The 14,175-nt window shown below is 40.5% G+C and overlaps 1 protein-coding gene and 1 non-coding gene across 4 annotated transcripts in view; one reads left to right on the top strand and one right to left on the bottom strand.

The window, feature by feature from the left end:
• Positions 1-12,954, bottom strand: part of fanci (FA complementation group I) — a 71,259-nt gene extending 58,305 nt beyond the window's left edge. For 2 of the 3 annotated variants that reach the window (XM_068018061.1, XM_068018063.1), the window contains exons 1-11: positions 12,891-12,954; positions 8,928-9,053; positions 8,418-8,490; positions 7,781-7,911; positions 6,686-6,839; positions 6,457-6,514; positions 5,763-5,804; positions 5,514-5,637; positions 5,170-5,255; positions 4,730-4,862; positions 2,699-2,791 (exon numbers count right to left, since the gene is read on the bottom strand). In XM_068018061.1, coding sequence (XP_067874162.1) covers positions 2,699-2,791; positions 4,730-4,862; positions 5,170-5,255; positions 5,514-5,637; positions 5,763-5,804; positions 6,457-6,514; positions 6,686-6,839; positions 7,781-7,911; positions 8,418-8,490; positions 8,928-9,011 — 978 coding nt within the window. In that variant the 5' untranslated portion in view covers positions 9,012-9,053; positions 12,891-12,954. Of the gene's footprint in view, positions 1-2,698; positions 2,792-4,729; positions 4,863-5,169; positions 5,256-5,513; positions 5,638-5,762; positions 5,805-6,456; positions 6,515-6,685; positions 6,840-7,780; positions 7,912-8,417; positions 8,491-8,927; positions 9,054-12,315; positions 12,393-12,890 lie in introns of those variants that run through there. The other variant, XM_068018062.1, reaches the window with a different exon arrangement.
• A 525-nt stretch (positions 12,955-13,479) lies between these two features.
• On the top strand, positions 13,480-13,552 carry trnar-acg (transfer RNA arginine (anticodon ACG)). The gene has a single exon. It is a non-coding gene; the product is annotated as a tRNA-Arg (tRNA).
• Positions 13,553-14,175: the final 623 nt, after the last annotated feature.

The following is a 14,175-nucleotide window of genomic DNA, read 5'->3' as shown; positions in this document are numbered from 1 at the left end:
CAGCAGCACAATGGGAAACTAGGACGATTGTATGTATTTAAAATTAGTTACAGGGACATAGAATCATAGAAAGTTTGTGGCACAGAAAGAGGCCACTTGGCCCATCGTGTCTGCACGGCCGGAAAAAAAAAGAGCCACCCAGCCTAATCTCAATTTCCAGCATTTGGTCCGTAGCCCTGCAGGTTACAGCACTTCAGGAGCACTTCCAAGCACCTTTTAAATGAGATGAGGTTTTCTGCCTCTACCACCCTTTCAGACAGTGAGTTCCAGACCCCCACCACCCACTGGGTGAAATTGTTTTTCCTCATCTCCCCTCTAATCCTTCTACCAATAACTTTAAAAAATGCCCCCTAGTCAATAACCCCTCTGCTAAGGTAAATAGGCCCTTCCCATCCACTGTATCCAGGCCCTTCACAATTTTGTGCAACTCAATCAAATCTACCCTCAGTCTCCTCTGTTCCAAGGAGAACAACCTCAGCCTATCCAATCTTTTCTCATAGCTGCAATTTTCCAGGCCTGGCAATATCCTTGTAAATCTCCTCTGTACCTTCTCTAGTGAAATTACATATTTTCTGTAATGACGTGACCAGAACTGCACACAGTACTCATGTTGTGACCTTACAAATGTTTCATTTAGTTCCAGCATAACCACCCTACTCTTATATTCTATGCCTTGGCTAATATAGGAAAGGATTCCATATGCGTGCTTAACCACCTTATTGACCTGTCCTGCTACCTTCAGAGATCTGTGAACATACACTCCAAGGTCCCCCACTTCTTCTACACCTCTCTGTATTGTAGGGGGAAAAATTGTGGCCGATGCAGCTAAATAAATATACACATATATACACAAGATGAAAGCGTAGCTACATATTGTTACAAAATGGAGTATTTACCCAAGGAATTGTGGGACAAGTTAGTTTGCAGCCTTGAGCATGGTACTGCTTAGCACAGTCAATTACACTGACCAAGAAGGGCCCCCCCATATCAGTGCATAAGACAGCTGCTCTAATTACAGACTACACAAAGCAACTAGGAATGCAGGCCTGATAGAGGTAGAAGGATTCATTGTGAAGACTCACGGATAGTTGATAAGGGGGGTTTTGTAAACAAGCTGAGATGGTCAGGGGCGTACCATGAGCTATCCCCACAACCACATGATGCATAATGAATAATTTTATTTGTAATGTATGTGATCAATAACTGTTATGATTGGATTGTGTCCAGCCGGGATGGGCTGAGTAACTGTATATCTGCTGTGGATATTCCTTTGTTCAGTGGAGAAGTGCATGGTAAGCCAGCGACTTACTCCCCACCGGTATAAAATAAACCTTCTGACGATTGGAAAAGACCTGAGCATCAAGTGGTTCATTTTAGTCAATTCCACTCCAACAGTATCCTCCTATTTATTGTATATAACCACAAATTCTAGAAATGCACAGCACCTGAAAGATAGATAACTACTTCAGGGGAAACTTTCCTCAGAAGATGCATGACCACCCGCGAGGGGGTTCCTTTTATGCCTTGTGCATTTCCAGCATTTTGTAATCAAAACTGAACATTTTTTAAAGCCCTCAAGAAATTACAATTCAAATGTAAATGAGTAGAAATACTCATCATCACCTGATTTGTTATCTGGTGAAGTCAATCTGGTGTTTTTTCTAATTTTGTAAAACTGTACATCAGTACATTCCTAGTACCGCACAAGATTCTCAACCTCGCAAAAATCAGTTGGCTCTCCAGAAACTGCACACCCGCCACAAGCACACAATCAAACTTGATGTTTCCCAACACATTAGCATGTGTAGCACAGTAGTACAGCACACCAGTGTCTAAACCCATGTCCCATGGAATACAAATAAACCCACCACTCCAAGTTCCCCATTTGATCACATTCAGGGCCTACATCTACCTTATTTTATAGTCACCCCTTCCGGTAGGGCTGGATTCAAACCCAGATGTCAAGTAGTAAGAGGAAAATACTCTACCACATGGTCTCATACACAAATAAATTCTTGAGAGGAATATGGAGGAGTGTCGCAATTACAACTTCTCAAATAAAATGTTTGCATCTGTACAATTGTCTATTCTTGTTCCGCACTAAATATTTGGTATTGTCAGTCAAGCAGTTAGCAAAAACTATTCAGACATAAGAATCACATTGGACAGGTAATCATGATCACTCCACACCAAAAGCTGAAAATTTAAGTCGGCTGAAATTACAGACCATTTTAAAAGTTGTAAGTGAAAGTTTAAGATAGCTAACCCTAGATGTTTTGAAGTTCAAATTCCAGCTGAAAGTTTTACTTGGAAACAGCCACAGGTCTGACTATGACATGCAGGATCTGTAGGATCCAGGGCCTAGAATAATAAGCAGCCTCATTTACTTCTTTTGACTAATGGTGACCAAGGGTAAAAGTTATAACTTTTTGAAGTAATTTGAAAATATTAATTTTGAATTTTGTTAGTGTCACCATAGGAAATTTAACAATTCTATATAAAATTCACTAATGAGACTTTTAAATCTGAGCTAGACCAGTTCCACTTGAGTAATAAACATTACATCCTTTACATCACTAATCTAATATACAGTATTTCATTACTTGATGATTCAGTGTAAACAACCTTCCCAGTCAACTCCTACTCAAGTCTATTTGGAGGTCGTAAATGAAATAAAGTGATGGAAAAATAAACATACCTGCTCCTCAAATCGATGTATCCTAGCTACGGACAGCATCAATGCAGTGTTAAAAGAACAGAGGACCCGGCTGGTATCTCCTTGCTGACCAGCCTAAACAAACGGCAAACATTAGATTTTCCAAGTCAGACCAGTTTTATTTAATTTGTTAAAAATTATAAAAAGTATTTTTGGAATAAAATATGCCTTTTTTCCAATAATTTGTGTTCCCCTGATTTATTACTGCTGCACTCATGAGAGCAGGGACATACTGGTCTCTGGGTGACCATTAGAGGCAACAAGACCCCAGTGATGTGACCCTCTCCAGCCCCTCCCCAATTCTGTTACCCTGCCAAAAGGCCCTACAGCCTCTGCAACTGACAGAGCTCACATTGGAAGCAGAATGGAGACATCCAAACCTGTAGCTGTCTCCACTGTAAGGCACTGTCATGCAGACCCCACCCTCAAGAATGAGGCATAGTAATTTTGTCAAATGAACATTGATTTTTAAACTGTTGCTGGAGTGAAGAAATGACTTGTTAAACAGATCAGTCGTGGCTGGAAAAAACATTTACATACTAACAGTGCTTGTGTAGACAAAGGACCATTCCCTGACACATTCAACCCACAATGGACTTTGATCACCAGACATTGAAGGTGAGGAAGCTCACATTCCAGGATAACTGCTAAGATGGCCATATCCACAAACAGACGTGTTCAAACCAGCTAGTCACATGACTAACCGGATGGGCAACCTGAGTTTTTTTGAATTGTAAAGACACTTTGAGAAAAGAAAGACTGTTTGCTCCAGGAGTGTAAAGACCTCTCCTGGCTGGCTCGCCACAGCCTCTCCTGTCTGCTCCCATCTCTTTCTCACAGAACTCCAAATCCACTGAACCTCAAGAGACAAATGTCTCCTGCATCGAACAAGGTTTAAGAATAATACTGGGCCCCAACGTATAGCAAGATCTACCTAAAATCAAGGACTCAACAGCGAGCTCGAAGAACAGTAACCAAAACCATTTTCAGATATTGCCTTAAACCTTTCCACTTTATTTCTTCTGTTCTTTTCTGTCTCTATCTGCATGTGTTTATCGCATATGCATGCTTGCGTGGACGAGTAGTGTATCTGAAGGCGTTAACCGAATTAGAGTTTAAGTTTAATAAAGTTCAACCTTTCTTCTTTGAACCCAAGAAAACCTGTTTGGCTGGTTTCTTTACCTTACAATTGGAAAGCAGTGAACAAGGATTCACCAAGGGGGAGTTTAAACACAGTGTGTTTAAAATTAAACCCCGTTACGGTAAGACCAGGTGAATGCTGAGAGGGAACTCTAGACCCCTGCTCATCAGGTCATAACTTGCACCAAGCATCAACATGTCAATGTATGCCTTTTGACAAATTGCATTTATAATACATTTGAAGTTCTACTGGAATGAATTTCCCCTTCAATAAGTTTAAATGGTAAAACTCACAGGCATTTTATTTTCAAACTTTAAATTCTTTTAAAAATCTCAGCATTTTGATCATGTATGCGAGTGGGTCAGAAAGGTGTTGCATAATTGATTACTGAGAGAGATGGGATGGATGCATATTGAAAGGTTGGAAACCTCGTGCCCTCATTGCATGGAATTGTGGATCTGTTGCTTTTGACTGAAGTAGAACAGAAAACATTCTGAACAACAGCAAAACAAACTTACATATTTATTTGATTAAAAAAAAGGCTGCCTTACAAGTGCTTTACTTGCCTCTCAATCATCCTAAGCTTTTGACAGGCTCCCGACACACATTTCCTCCTCCCCAGTAATTCTCCATATTGAAAACAAAACTCATTACATAAACTCAATCCTTCCCAGGCCTCAAAACTGCAGAATTTCTGACATCAATTTTCCTTTCCAATTACAATCTAAAGACTTTTAAATGCCAACTTCAGCATCAACGAACCACTGAATTGTATCATCCCTTCTGCTTGTCCTGCACTACAACCCTTCACCTAGGCTCCTCAATAACAGAAAAGTAAAAGATGCCAACAGAAAGCAAACACTCTGCCAAACCTTCAGATATCTGATGAGTTCACGGCCCAGATCATGGTCCAACTTGATAGCAAACACGATGTGAAGAATGATTGTTCCTTCTACATGACGGAGCTGGTCTTGTGGCACAGTGACAGCCTCCAACTCCAAGGACCTTTAAAATAAAAAAAAGAGCACATTTTAGCACATAAAAAAAGTGGTAAAGCAGCGGAGGGAAAGTCAGAAGCAGAGATTTTGCAATCATCAGCACAATTTTGAACAGAGGGAAGAAGGGGTTGTGTGTTTGGGCATGGTGGGAAGGCAAAAGGGCAATGTTCTTGATGTCTACCCAGTAACCCAAGTTAGCAAATACATCAGGTAAAGTCAGGAACAGGCTCAGATGTGATGACCACTTCCTACATTCATTACCTAAACTGGCACATGAATAATGGCCACTAATGTGAGAAATGCTTATAACTCACTCAGTTTCTGTCTGTTCTTCTTTCTGCAGCTGATCCTGTTGATGGAAGAATGTTATGATTCCTTCTAAAAGAGTTTTCTTACAACCCTGTTGGATAAAAGGAATAGTAAGTAAGGAGACGGCCACCTTTCTAATGTTTCATCTCTAACTGCACTCTTTATCTAGCACAGCAAACAACAGATATGCTTTTGTGTCAAGATCTAGCAGTCTACATTCACTAAAATGTCAAGCATCATCTTGAAGGATTGACACACATTACCTGATGTACATTGAAAAAAGTAAGATTTTCTCCTTTTAGAAAACTTAGAACAAATGTTGGCATGCTGGTTTATGCTTTCATCTTACCTTAGCAGAGAGAAGGAGTAACTGGTAGACAAGTGGAGGCAGTTCCTGCAAGTCCAACTTGGGGAACATTCTCAGCACTTTCACCATAACAAATTGAAGTTCCTCTGTACTGACAGGTACATCCCTACAGGAAAGAGAACAAACTAGAATGGACATACATACAATTTTTAACCACTGAAATTTATTTCAGGAGGATGCTGTTTTTCCATTAAGTTAGTAATTGAACTGATCAAACCATAAAAATTTTACCTAAACATTGATGTGAGGTGAATCACACATTTTGGATCCCATCTGGAAAATATTCAAAATATGTTTTTTAAAAACTATTTTCTTCATAAGTGTACTGTTAAATTATTTATTAATGGATACAAAAAAATTCTCAGCATTTAAATACAGAAACAAATGATTTTATATATACCCAGAAGTATGGTACAGGCTGGAATCTAATGGAGGGGTTTGCTCAGCCTACATGTAGAATAACATACTTGGGAATGAGTTTCATATTCCATTCCTAGTCTGAGTGGAGTTATCTGATCCTGGCCCACACAGCATTTGGGGGCACTGCAACGGGCCTCAGCACCCTAGATTAAGGAATCCTGATCCCCATTACTGATTAGTCTGCAGTGACCCCTGTTGGAAAGTGCATGTGCAAATGTTGGACAGGACAGAATCAGACCTCCATTATCAGTTATCCTGCCAACCCTCACCATCTAGGCACGTATGCGAAGGCTGGCTAATGCCAATCGTGGAACAGTACCCCATATAAAGTCAACATTTTAGGAGAGATGGACAAGGACAGCAACACTGCAATTAAATTTATCAAAAAATAATTTTAAATTACCAGGAAATTCTCTGGTTTCCACAGATCGTATTCTCGTGTTGCTAATTGCTTCTTGAGCAAACATCTAATTACTTTGGATTAGCTGAACACGTTGTTACTTGCCTGCTAGCACATAGAGTGTTGATCAGTTGCTTCTTGTATTCCTCACCACTCAATTGACCTAGTGAAACAGAAATATTTAAAGTTACAGGCAACAGAGGGCTACAAACCCTTAAAAATATATAATCTACATGACAAGGGTGTTTGGGGCAGGTTCAGAAAGCAAGAAGCGTACTTTATACCAATAAACATACGGAGAACAAATTTTAAATATTTTTCTAAGTTTCCTTACCTCCACCATAATTCAGGCTTTCTTGAGATGCCAAAACAGTAAGTATTGTAGGGAAAAGATCCAGTGATTTGCCATTGATAATGCTGCCCCCTTTGATGGCATCCACATACAAGCTTGCCAGCTCAGCTAAAGTGACTCCAGGCAGTTGATGAGCCTAAAATTAAGATTTGATATTATGAGAACATAATGTGTACAGACCCCATCAGATGTCGCAATTTCTCTATTCCCCAACCTTCCCCCCCTGTCCCCGCCCCCGCCCCATACTGTTAACTACTTAAGTAAACATTTTACTTTTCAATTACAAGCACAGGGCAGCACCATGTAAATTTATTTAACATGTCACTGTACCATACCCAGGAGTACATAGCTTCAAAAAATCATTTTTAGGGACAGTAAAGGGCCATTAAGTCCACAAGCCTTTTGATACCTCGCTACCCAAGAAACTCTCTCACCATATCCCCTTCACTCACTAGAAACACATCTAGTTCTCTCCCGAACCAATATATCATGTTTGCTTCAATAGTCTTCCCGGTGAACTAACCCACAACTCTACCATACTTTGGTTGCCTCATTTCTACTGGAGCTCCCTATTTTTAATTTGTGTGTTCTGGGATTTAAGTCTTTCACCTGTAGTGGACAATAACTTTGTTAATCATAATTTTTCATAACTTCAAAAGTATCAACTGGGTGACCCCAAAGTTTTTACTTTTACAAAGAAAACAAGTTCTATTTCATTAAACTTCCCTCAGAACTCAAATTACTCCTGACATGAGAAACTGATGAGTTTATGATGTGTGATATTCTGTGTGAATTTTCAAGGACAATTTAATGGGAGTCAATAGCAAGTGCAACAGCTACAGAAGCAAAATTTCCAATCAGATAACATGACTATGTTAGAAGACAAAATACTACATCCTTACATGGCAGATCGTTTTTGCCACAAAGATTTTGTTTAGGCGACTGGTTTCTGGGCTGGTGGGTAGTATGGGACTAGGGGTGAGTTAATAAACAAACATTTCTGAACAGTACATAATTCAAATATTATTAAATCTCTTGATAGCAAGTTGGATAACTTTAATCAATTTCATAATTTACCTCAAGCATCAGCAAACCAATCATGTCTGTTGCTATATCTGATTGTAGGTCTCCCGATTCAACTAGCTGCATGCAGTGTTTGTAAACAAAAAGCCTCAGACAAAGTCCTGCATTCTGAGAACATGGGGAACCTATAAAAGGGGAAAACAAAAGGACAAGACGTACTAAATCAACATTCCACCAAATCTCACTGAACTGATGGGTTAAGGGATGAGGGATCAGGTGCTGCAAAGAGTTAGCATACGGTCCTTTTACATCTGGGACCCGATTCAAATCTAGACTTCTTTCTCAGCTGCTCTTAATAGGCATAATTTAGCCCAGAATTTGATATTCACAGCAGTAACATGGACAGCTGGATTAAGGCTCACTACTATAAATGTATTTTGTTAATTTATTTACTATCCAATCAATGTAAATATTGGGCCTAAATCAATAAGTGCAATTGTCAATTGTTTTCAACACCATATTAAAACATTTAGATTGCTGAAAATATAAATGTGTCTCCTGTTTCTTTCTGTATACAATAAACTATCAATGTGTATTTATTCTAACCAAGTACAAGTGGAGGGCAGGAACCTGTTGCATGCTTACAATTGGAATGTGATATACAAATATTATTTCTTTTTGATGCACTAACCTTTAAAAATAGCTCTCACAAGCATCCCAATCTCCTTCCCTTTCAAAGCATGATGTGTTATCAAGGCACCAACCTGTAACAAAAGTAACAAAATTCAAATTGTAATTTCAGACTGTTGACTGATCAAAAATCAACAAAGGTCAGGGTACATATGAGGCTGAATGGTATATCACACCATTTATAAACTCATTCTTGTGTACACATTTCTTTTTTTTAAAAAAAGATTATCCCCTAAAAATAAGCACCAATAGAAATTACAGATGGAACTTTTACAAGTATTCTGCACTACTTGTGAAAATTTGCTCAATATGGCGAAGAGTGCTCATAAATGTGGAAATGAACTAGTCAGTGAAGTGCTTGCTCAATAAAACTGAATTTTCTGATACTTGTATCTTTTAAATTTACTTATTTGAATGCAGCATACTGCAATATTTGAAGTAAAAAACATTTAAATCCCACTGGACTTCACTGCTGCATTGTAGAAGCCAAGGAATTGCAGCAATTGCTTACCTCCTGCTCTTTCACACGCTGCAGGCATTGCTGCAATCCTTGCAGATCCTCAGTTGCTGCCAAATCCAAAATCTTCTGATCCATCTCAGCTCACATAAAAACAACACTAAAATTAATGAACACCACCTAATAAAAAAAACTAGTTTAGTATTTAATAGAAAGATTTGCTTTTATTAGAAAGCCTCACTACATCTCTCAGAAGGATCTCAAGACACTTCACGTACAGTAAACTACTACAGCAAAAATCCATAAAGAAAAATGAGATGAATGACAAAATAAAAACAGAAAATGCTGGAAATACTCAGCAGGTCTAATAGCATCAATGGAGAGAGAAACATATCCGCAGTATTTTGCTTTTGTGTTGAGATGAGTAACGAGTTCATCTGGTTCAAGAACATAATCCAGGCCAACACTTCAGCGCAGTACAGAGGGAGTGTTGCACTGTCGGAGGTGGTGTCTTTCAAATGAGATTGAGAAATGGATTATCTATTTTTCTTTTGTTCTCTCTCTCTTTCTCGGTTGAAGGAAGGATATTGGCCAAAGTACCTGACGAACTCTTTGAAAACAGCAAATATAAATCAGATTTAGTGCTGATAATTTTCTGTAAAACAATAAATAATGTAAATACTCCCTGATCAATTATGAAGAAAGCAGTGGGATAAAATCTGTTAGATGCTTAAAATAGGCAAGTGCTGTATAAAGTGGTTTATGAAGGACACAAACTCTGGCAATGCGACACACTGCACTGGAATGTCATTATCAGACAATTTGTTAAAAGATCGTTATTTTAATTAAAATAGGAATTTTCCGGCAATAGTACTGAAGACCTGTGCTCCAGAACTTGCCGCGCCCCTAGCCAAGCTGTTCCAGCACAGCTACAACACTGGCATCTACCCTGCAATGTGGAAAATTGCCCAGGTATGTCCTGTACACAAAAAGCAGGACAAGTCCAACCCGGCCAATTACCGCCCCATCAGCCTATTCTCAATCATCAGTAAAGTGATGGAAAGCATCATCAACAGTGCCATCAAGCGGCACTTGCTTAGCAATAACCTGCTCAGTGATGCTCAGTTTGGGTTCCGCTAGGGCCACTCAGCTCTGGACCTCATTACAGCCTTGGTTCAAACAGGGACAAAAGAGCTGAACTCAAGAGGTGAGGTGACAGTGACTGCCCTTGACATCAAGGCAGCATTTGACTGAGTATGGCATCAAGGAGCCCTAGCAAAACGGAGGTCAATGGGAATCAGGGGGAAAACCCTCTGCTGGCTGGAGTCATACCTAGCGCAAAAGGAAGATGGTTGTGGTTGTTGGAGGTCAATCATCTCAGCTCCAGGACATCACTACAGGAGTTCCTCAGGGTAGTGTCCGAGGTGCAACCATCAATGACATTCCTTCAATCATAAGGTCAGAAGTGCAGATGTTCGCTGATGATTGCACAATGTTCAGCACCATTCGTGACTCCTCAGATACTGAAGCAGTCCGTGTAGAAATGCAGCAAGATTTGGACAATATCCAGGCTTGGGCTGATAAGTGGCAAGTAACATTCGCGCCACACAAGTGCCAGGTAATGACCATCTCCAACAAGAGAGAACCTAACCATCTCCCCTTGACATTCAACGGCATTACCATCGCTGAATCCCCCACTATCAACATCCCAAGGGCTATCATTGACCAGAAACTGAACTGGAGCAGCCATATGAATACCGTGGCTACAAGAGCAAGTCAGAGGCTAGGAATCCTGAGGCGAGTAACTCACCTCCTGACTCCCCAAAGCCTGTCCACCATCTACAAGGCACAAGTCAGGAGTGTGATGGAATACTCTCCACTTGCCTGGATGGGTGCAGCTCCAACAACACTCAAGAAGCTCGACACTATCCAGGACAAAGCAGCCCGCTTGATTGGCACTCCATCTACAAACATTCACTCCCTCCATCACCGACGCACAGTGGCAGCAGTGTGTACCATCTACAAGATGCACTGCAGCATTGCACCAAGGCTCCTTAACACCTTCCAAACCCGCGGCCTCTACCAACTATAACAACAAGGGCAGCAAATGCATGGGAACACCACCACCTGCAAGTTCCCCTCCAAGTCACACACAATCCTGACTTGGAACTATAATCGCCGTTCCTTCACTGCCGCTGGGTCAAAATCCTGGAACTACCTTCCTAACAGCACTGTGGGTATACCTACCCCAAATGGACTGCAGCGGTTCAAGAAGGCAGATCACCACCACCTTCTCAAGGGCAATTAGGGATGGGCAATAAATGCTGGTATGGCCAGCGACGCCCACATCCCATGAATGAATACAAAAAAATAAAAATAAATTAGTGGGTCTTATCCCAGTTATGTGTAAAATCCTAAACTACAGTGACATATGCATGGATCTTTCCCTAAAACGTAAGGAAAATCCAACCTGAAGTAAGCAGCACGAGGCCACTGTGCTCGCACTTTCTAGAGGTAGCTGGCATTATGTTGGAATTTGAGGTATCAGAGTAAAGTGTACAGCCAGTCATAGTGTTTAAGTTAGTTTTCATTAATTAGCAAGAAAACCCATTGTAGGAATTTCCCAGGATTCTTACAATTGTAAATTTAATTCAGACTGATGAAAGTACTTTCAGAACAGACAATTGATTGGTATGGTGGAAGACTAACAACTACAGCCTTCTTTCTATTATATGTTAGTAAGATAATACTACCCTCACAGGACTATACACACGACATTGCAAGACTTCTATTGAAATATCTACCACCAAAAGGCCAATCATAGAAAAAAAAAGTTAGGTAGAAAGTGGCTATGTCACCAATATAGCAACATACTCTTTTACAAATTTATCATATACTTTGGCAGAAGTCAAATATTAGTTGAACATATACACCGTCCAAGTTTGTCAAAAGATTTTTTAAAAATCTGTTCCAGGAACTCAAGTTTTCCAGAAATTCCACTTCTTTTTGGAACAGGATTTAAATGCTAAAGACATAATGAGACAACACAGCAGCACTATTTCAGTAGCTTTCTAAGCAGGTCGTTTCTATCCCCAAAGCACTCCAGTTCAGCAATACAACCCCTTTTAAATATAATCTATTCAGATCATAATTAATCTAACCATACATGATAATCAGGATTAATATCAAGAGTTGCAGTGGCAGAATCAGCCACTGGAAGTTATTAAATACCTTCCCCACATATGTACGGACTTTGGTTCTTAAATGAATTAACCAGAATCACATCACGATATGTGTTTCTTGTCCTGCAACACTTGATCTGGGTGCAACATAACAGGAGGCACATCACATGTTTGTATTTGTAAGCTAACTTGCCACTGTAATTCTAAATCATATGTTTGCAAATAAATCCCAATTTATTTGAATAAAATGCAAAACACACCTTTTAAATGAGACTGATTGCAGACATATTTGAGCTCTGTTGAAGAATTCAACTGAAAACATTAACTATCTTTCCTATTGCAAATGCTGGCTAACCTGCCAAGATTTTCTATTTCTATTTCAGAGTTCTGGCATTTATGGTTGAGTCAAAATCACCAGACAGTCAACCCAAAAACAGACAGACAAGATAGTGGAAGCAGGTCATGCTGGCACATACAGATTAGTGGGGAGAGGAAAATCATACTGTCAGTGAGGGAGAAGGGACCTCCAGGCACAGATTAGTAGGAAAGGGGGTCACCCTGGCACAGACTGTGGAAATGTGTCTGTGAGGAGGGGGTCGCCCTGGGACAGGGACATTTGAGGGCAGGGGTTAGTTATCATGCTGCTTTTCCAGGACATTACTATAATGTAAATGGCCTACAGCAGCCCCTTCCTTACAGACATACACACAGGACCACGTTTAACCTCAGACAGGCAGTGTTCTGCTAACACTGAGTGAGACTGAGGTACCGAGCCCGGTCTGCCGAATTGGCGAGCCCAGACACTCCGCACATTAACGCTCCTTCTCACTGTTACCTGTCCCCGGGCTCCGGCTCACAACACCACCATCATCATACCTCCCGCGCAAACGCAGCCACCCCATTGGCCAGCGCTCACCCAGCTCTGTCCTTTCATTGGTCCAAAAAGAAGCCAATCTGGTAAAGCAATTCAGCTGACGACGACTATGATTCGCCTTTTCGTTAGCCCATACCTGCCAATGGGCATCCGTCAATCGACAGCGGGCCCTGCTGATTGGTCCGTCTCTGAGTCCCAGAGCGCGGGGGCGGTGAGGCTGAAGGAAGCTTCTTTAAACATAATGGCGGTTGAATCCAGATAAATTGCTGTGGGAGATTAATTGACAAATTAAACGCACTCCATTGAAAACGAATGACAGGTGAAAAATAAATGGTTTCAAACCCTTTCCCTGGGATTTTTGCTTGAATTGCAAGTCTGCGTTCAAAAAAAATCTAAAACACGGTTCCCAATAAACGTTTCCCATTAAATGATTCCAAAGAGTGGGGTTTTATCGGCTGTTTGTTGAACAAAGAAAACAAAAAAAGGTTGATGGAAATAATAAAGCCTTTTGTCGTAGCTTCCTCAGAGCAAAAGCGGGTATCTTGCTTGTGGGCCAGTGGCGCAATGGATAACGCGTCTGACTACGGATCAGAAGATTCTAGGTTCGACTCCTGGCTGGCTCGAAATTTTTGCAAGAGAACTTAAACCAGAATTTTAGAATTAATGATTAGAATCTTTATATTTATGTCGATGAATGAAGCGCAAATAAACAATTCGATCATCTGCAGCCAATTCATTGCAATTTCTGCTTCGTGCCTCCAGGATTTAGATTCCATGCCTGGGCAATTTATGACTTTTGTTCACTGATAGGTGCCCTGAAGTAAAATTTTTGCACTTTGTCCAAGAATAATGATGATATTAAACTTATTTTGTTAATTTTTGATGGACAGTATATCAGTCCATGCTTCCAAGCTTTGTTTGTAATGGGAAGGAGTTTTATTCTTGAATAATTTACAGATGCAATTAACAGAGAACAGTTAGTATATAATACAGATAATAATGCATAGCAATTATAAAAACAAAGGCGACCGCGGTGACTGCAACAACTACCGTGGAATCTCCCTGCTCAGCATAGTGGGGAAAGTCCTTGCTCGAGTCGCTGTGAACAGGCTCCAGAAGCTGGCCGAGCGCATCTACCCTGAGGCACAGTGTGGCTTTCGTGCAGAGAGATCGACCGTTGACATGTTGTTCTCCCTTCATCAGATACAGGAGAAATGCTGTGAACAACAGATGCCCTTCTACATTG

This window comes from Heterodontus francisci, chromosome 38 (genome assembly GCF_036365525.1).
Source record: "Heterodontus francisci isolate sHetFra1 chromosome 38, sHetFra1.hap1, whole genome shotgun sequence".
In the NCBI taxonomy this organism is placed as follows: domain Eukaryota; kingdom Metazoa; phylum Chordata; class Chondrichthyes; order Heterodontiformes; family Heterodontidae; genus Heterodontus; species Heterodontus francisci.
This window is presented reverse-complemented; position numbering and strand designations above follow the sequence as displayed.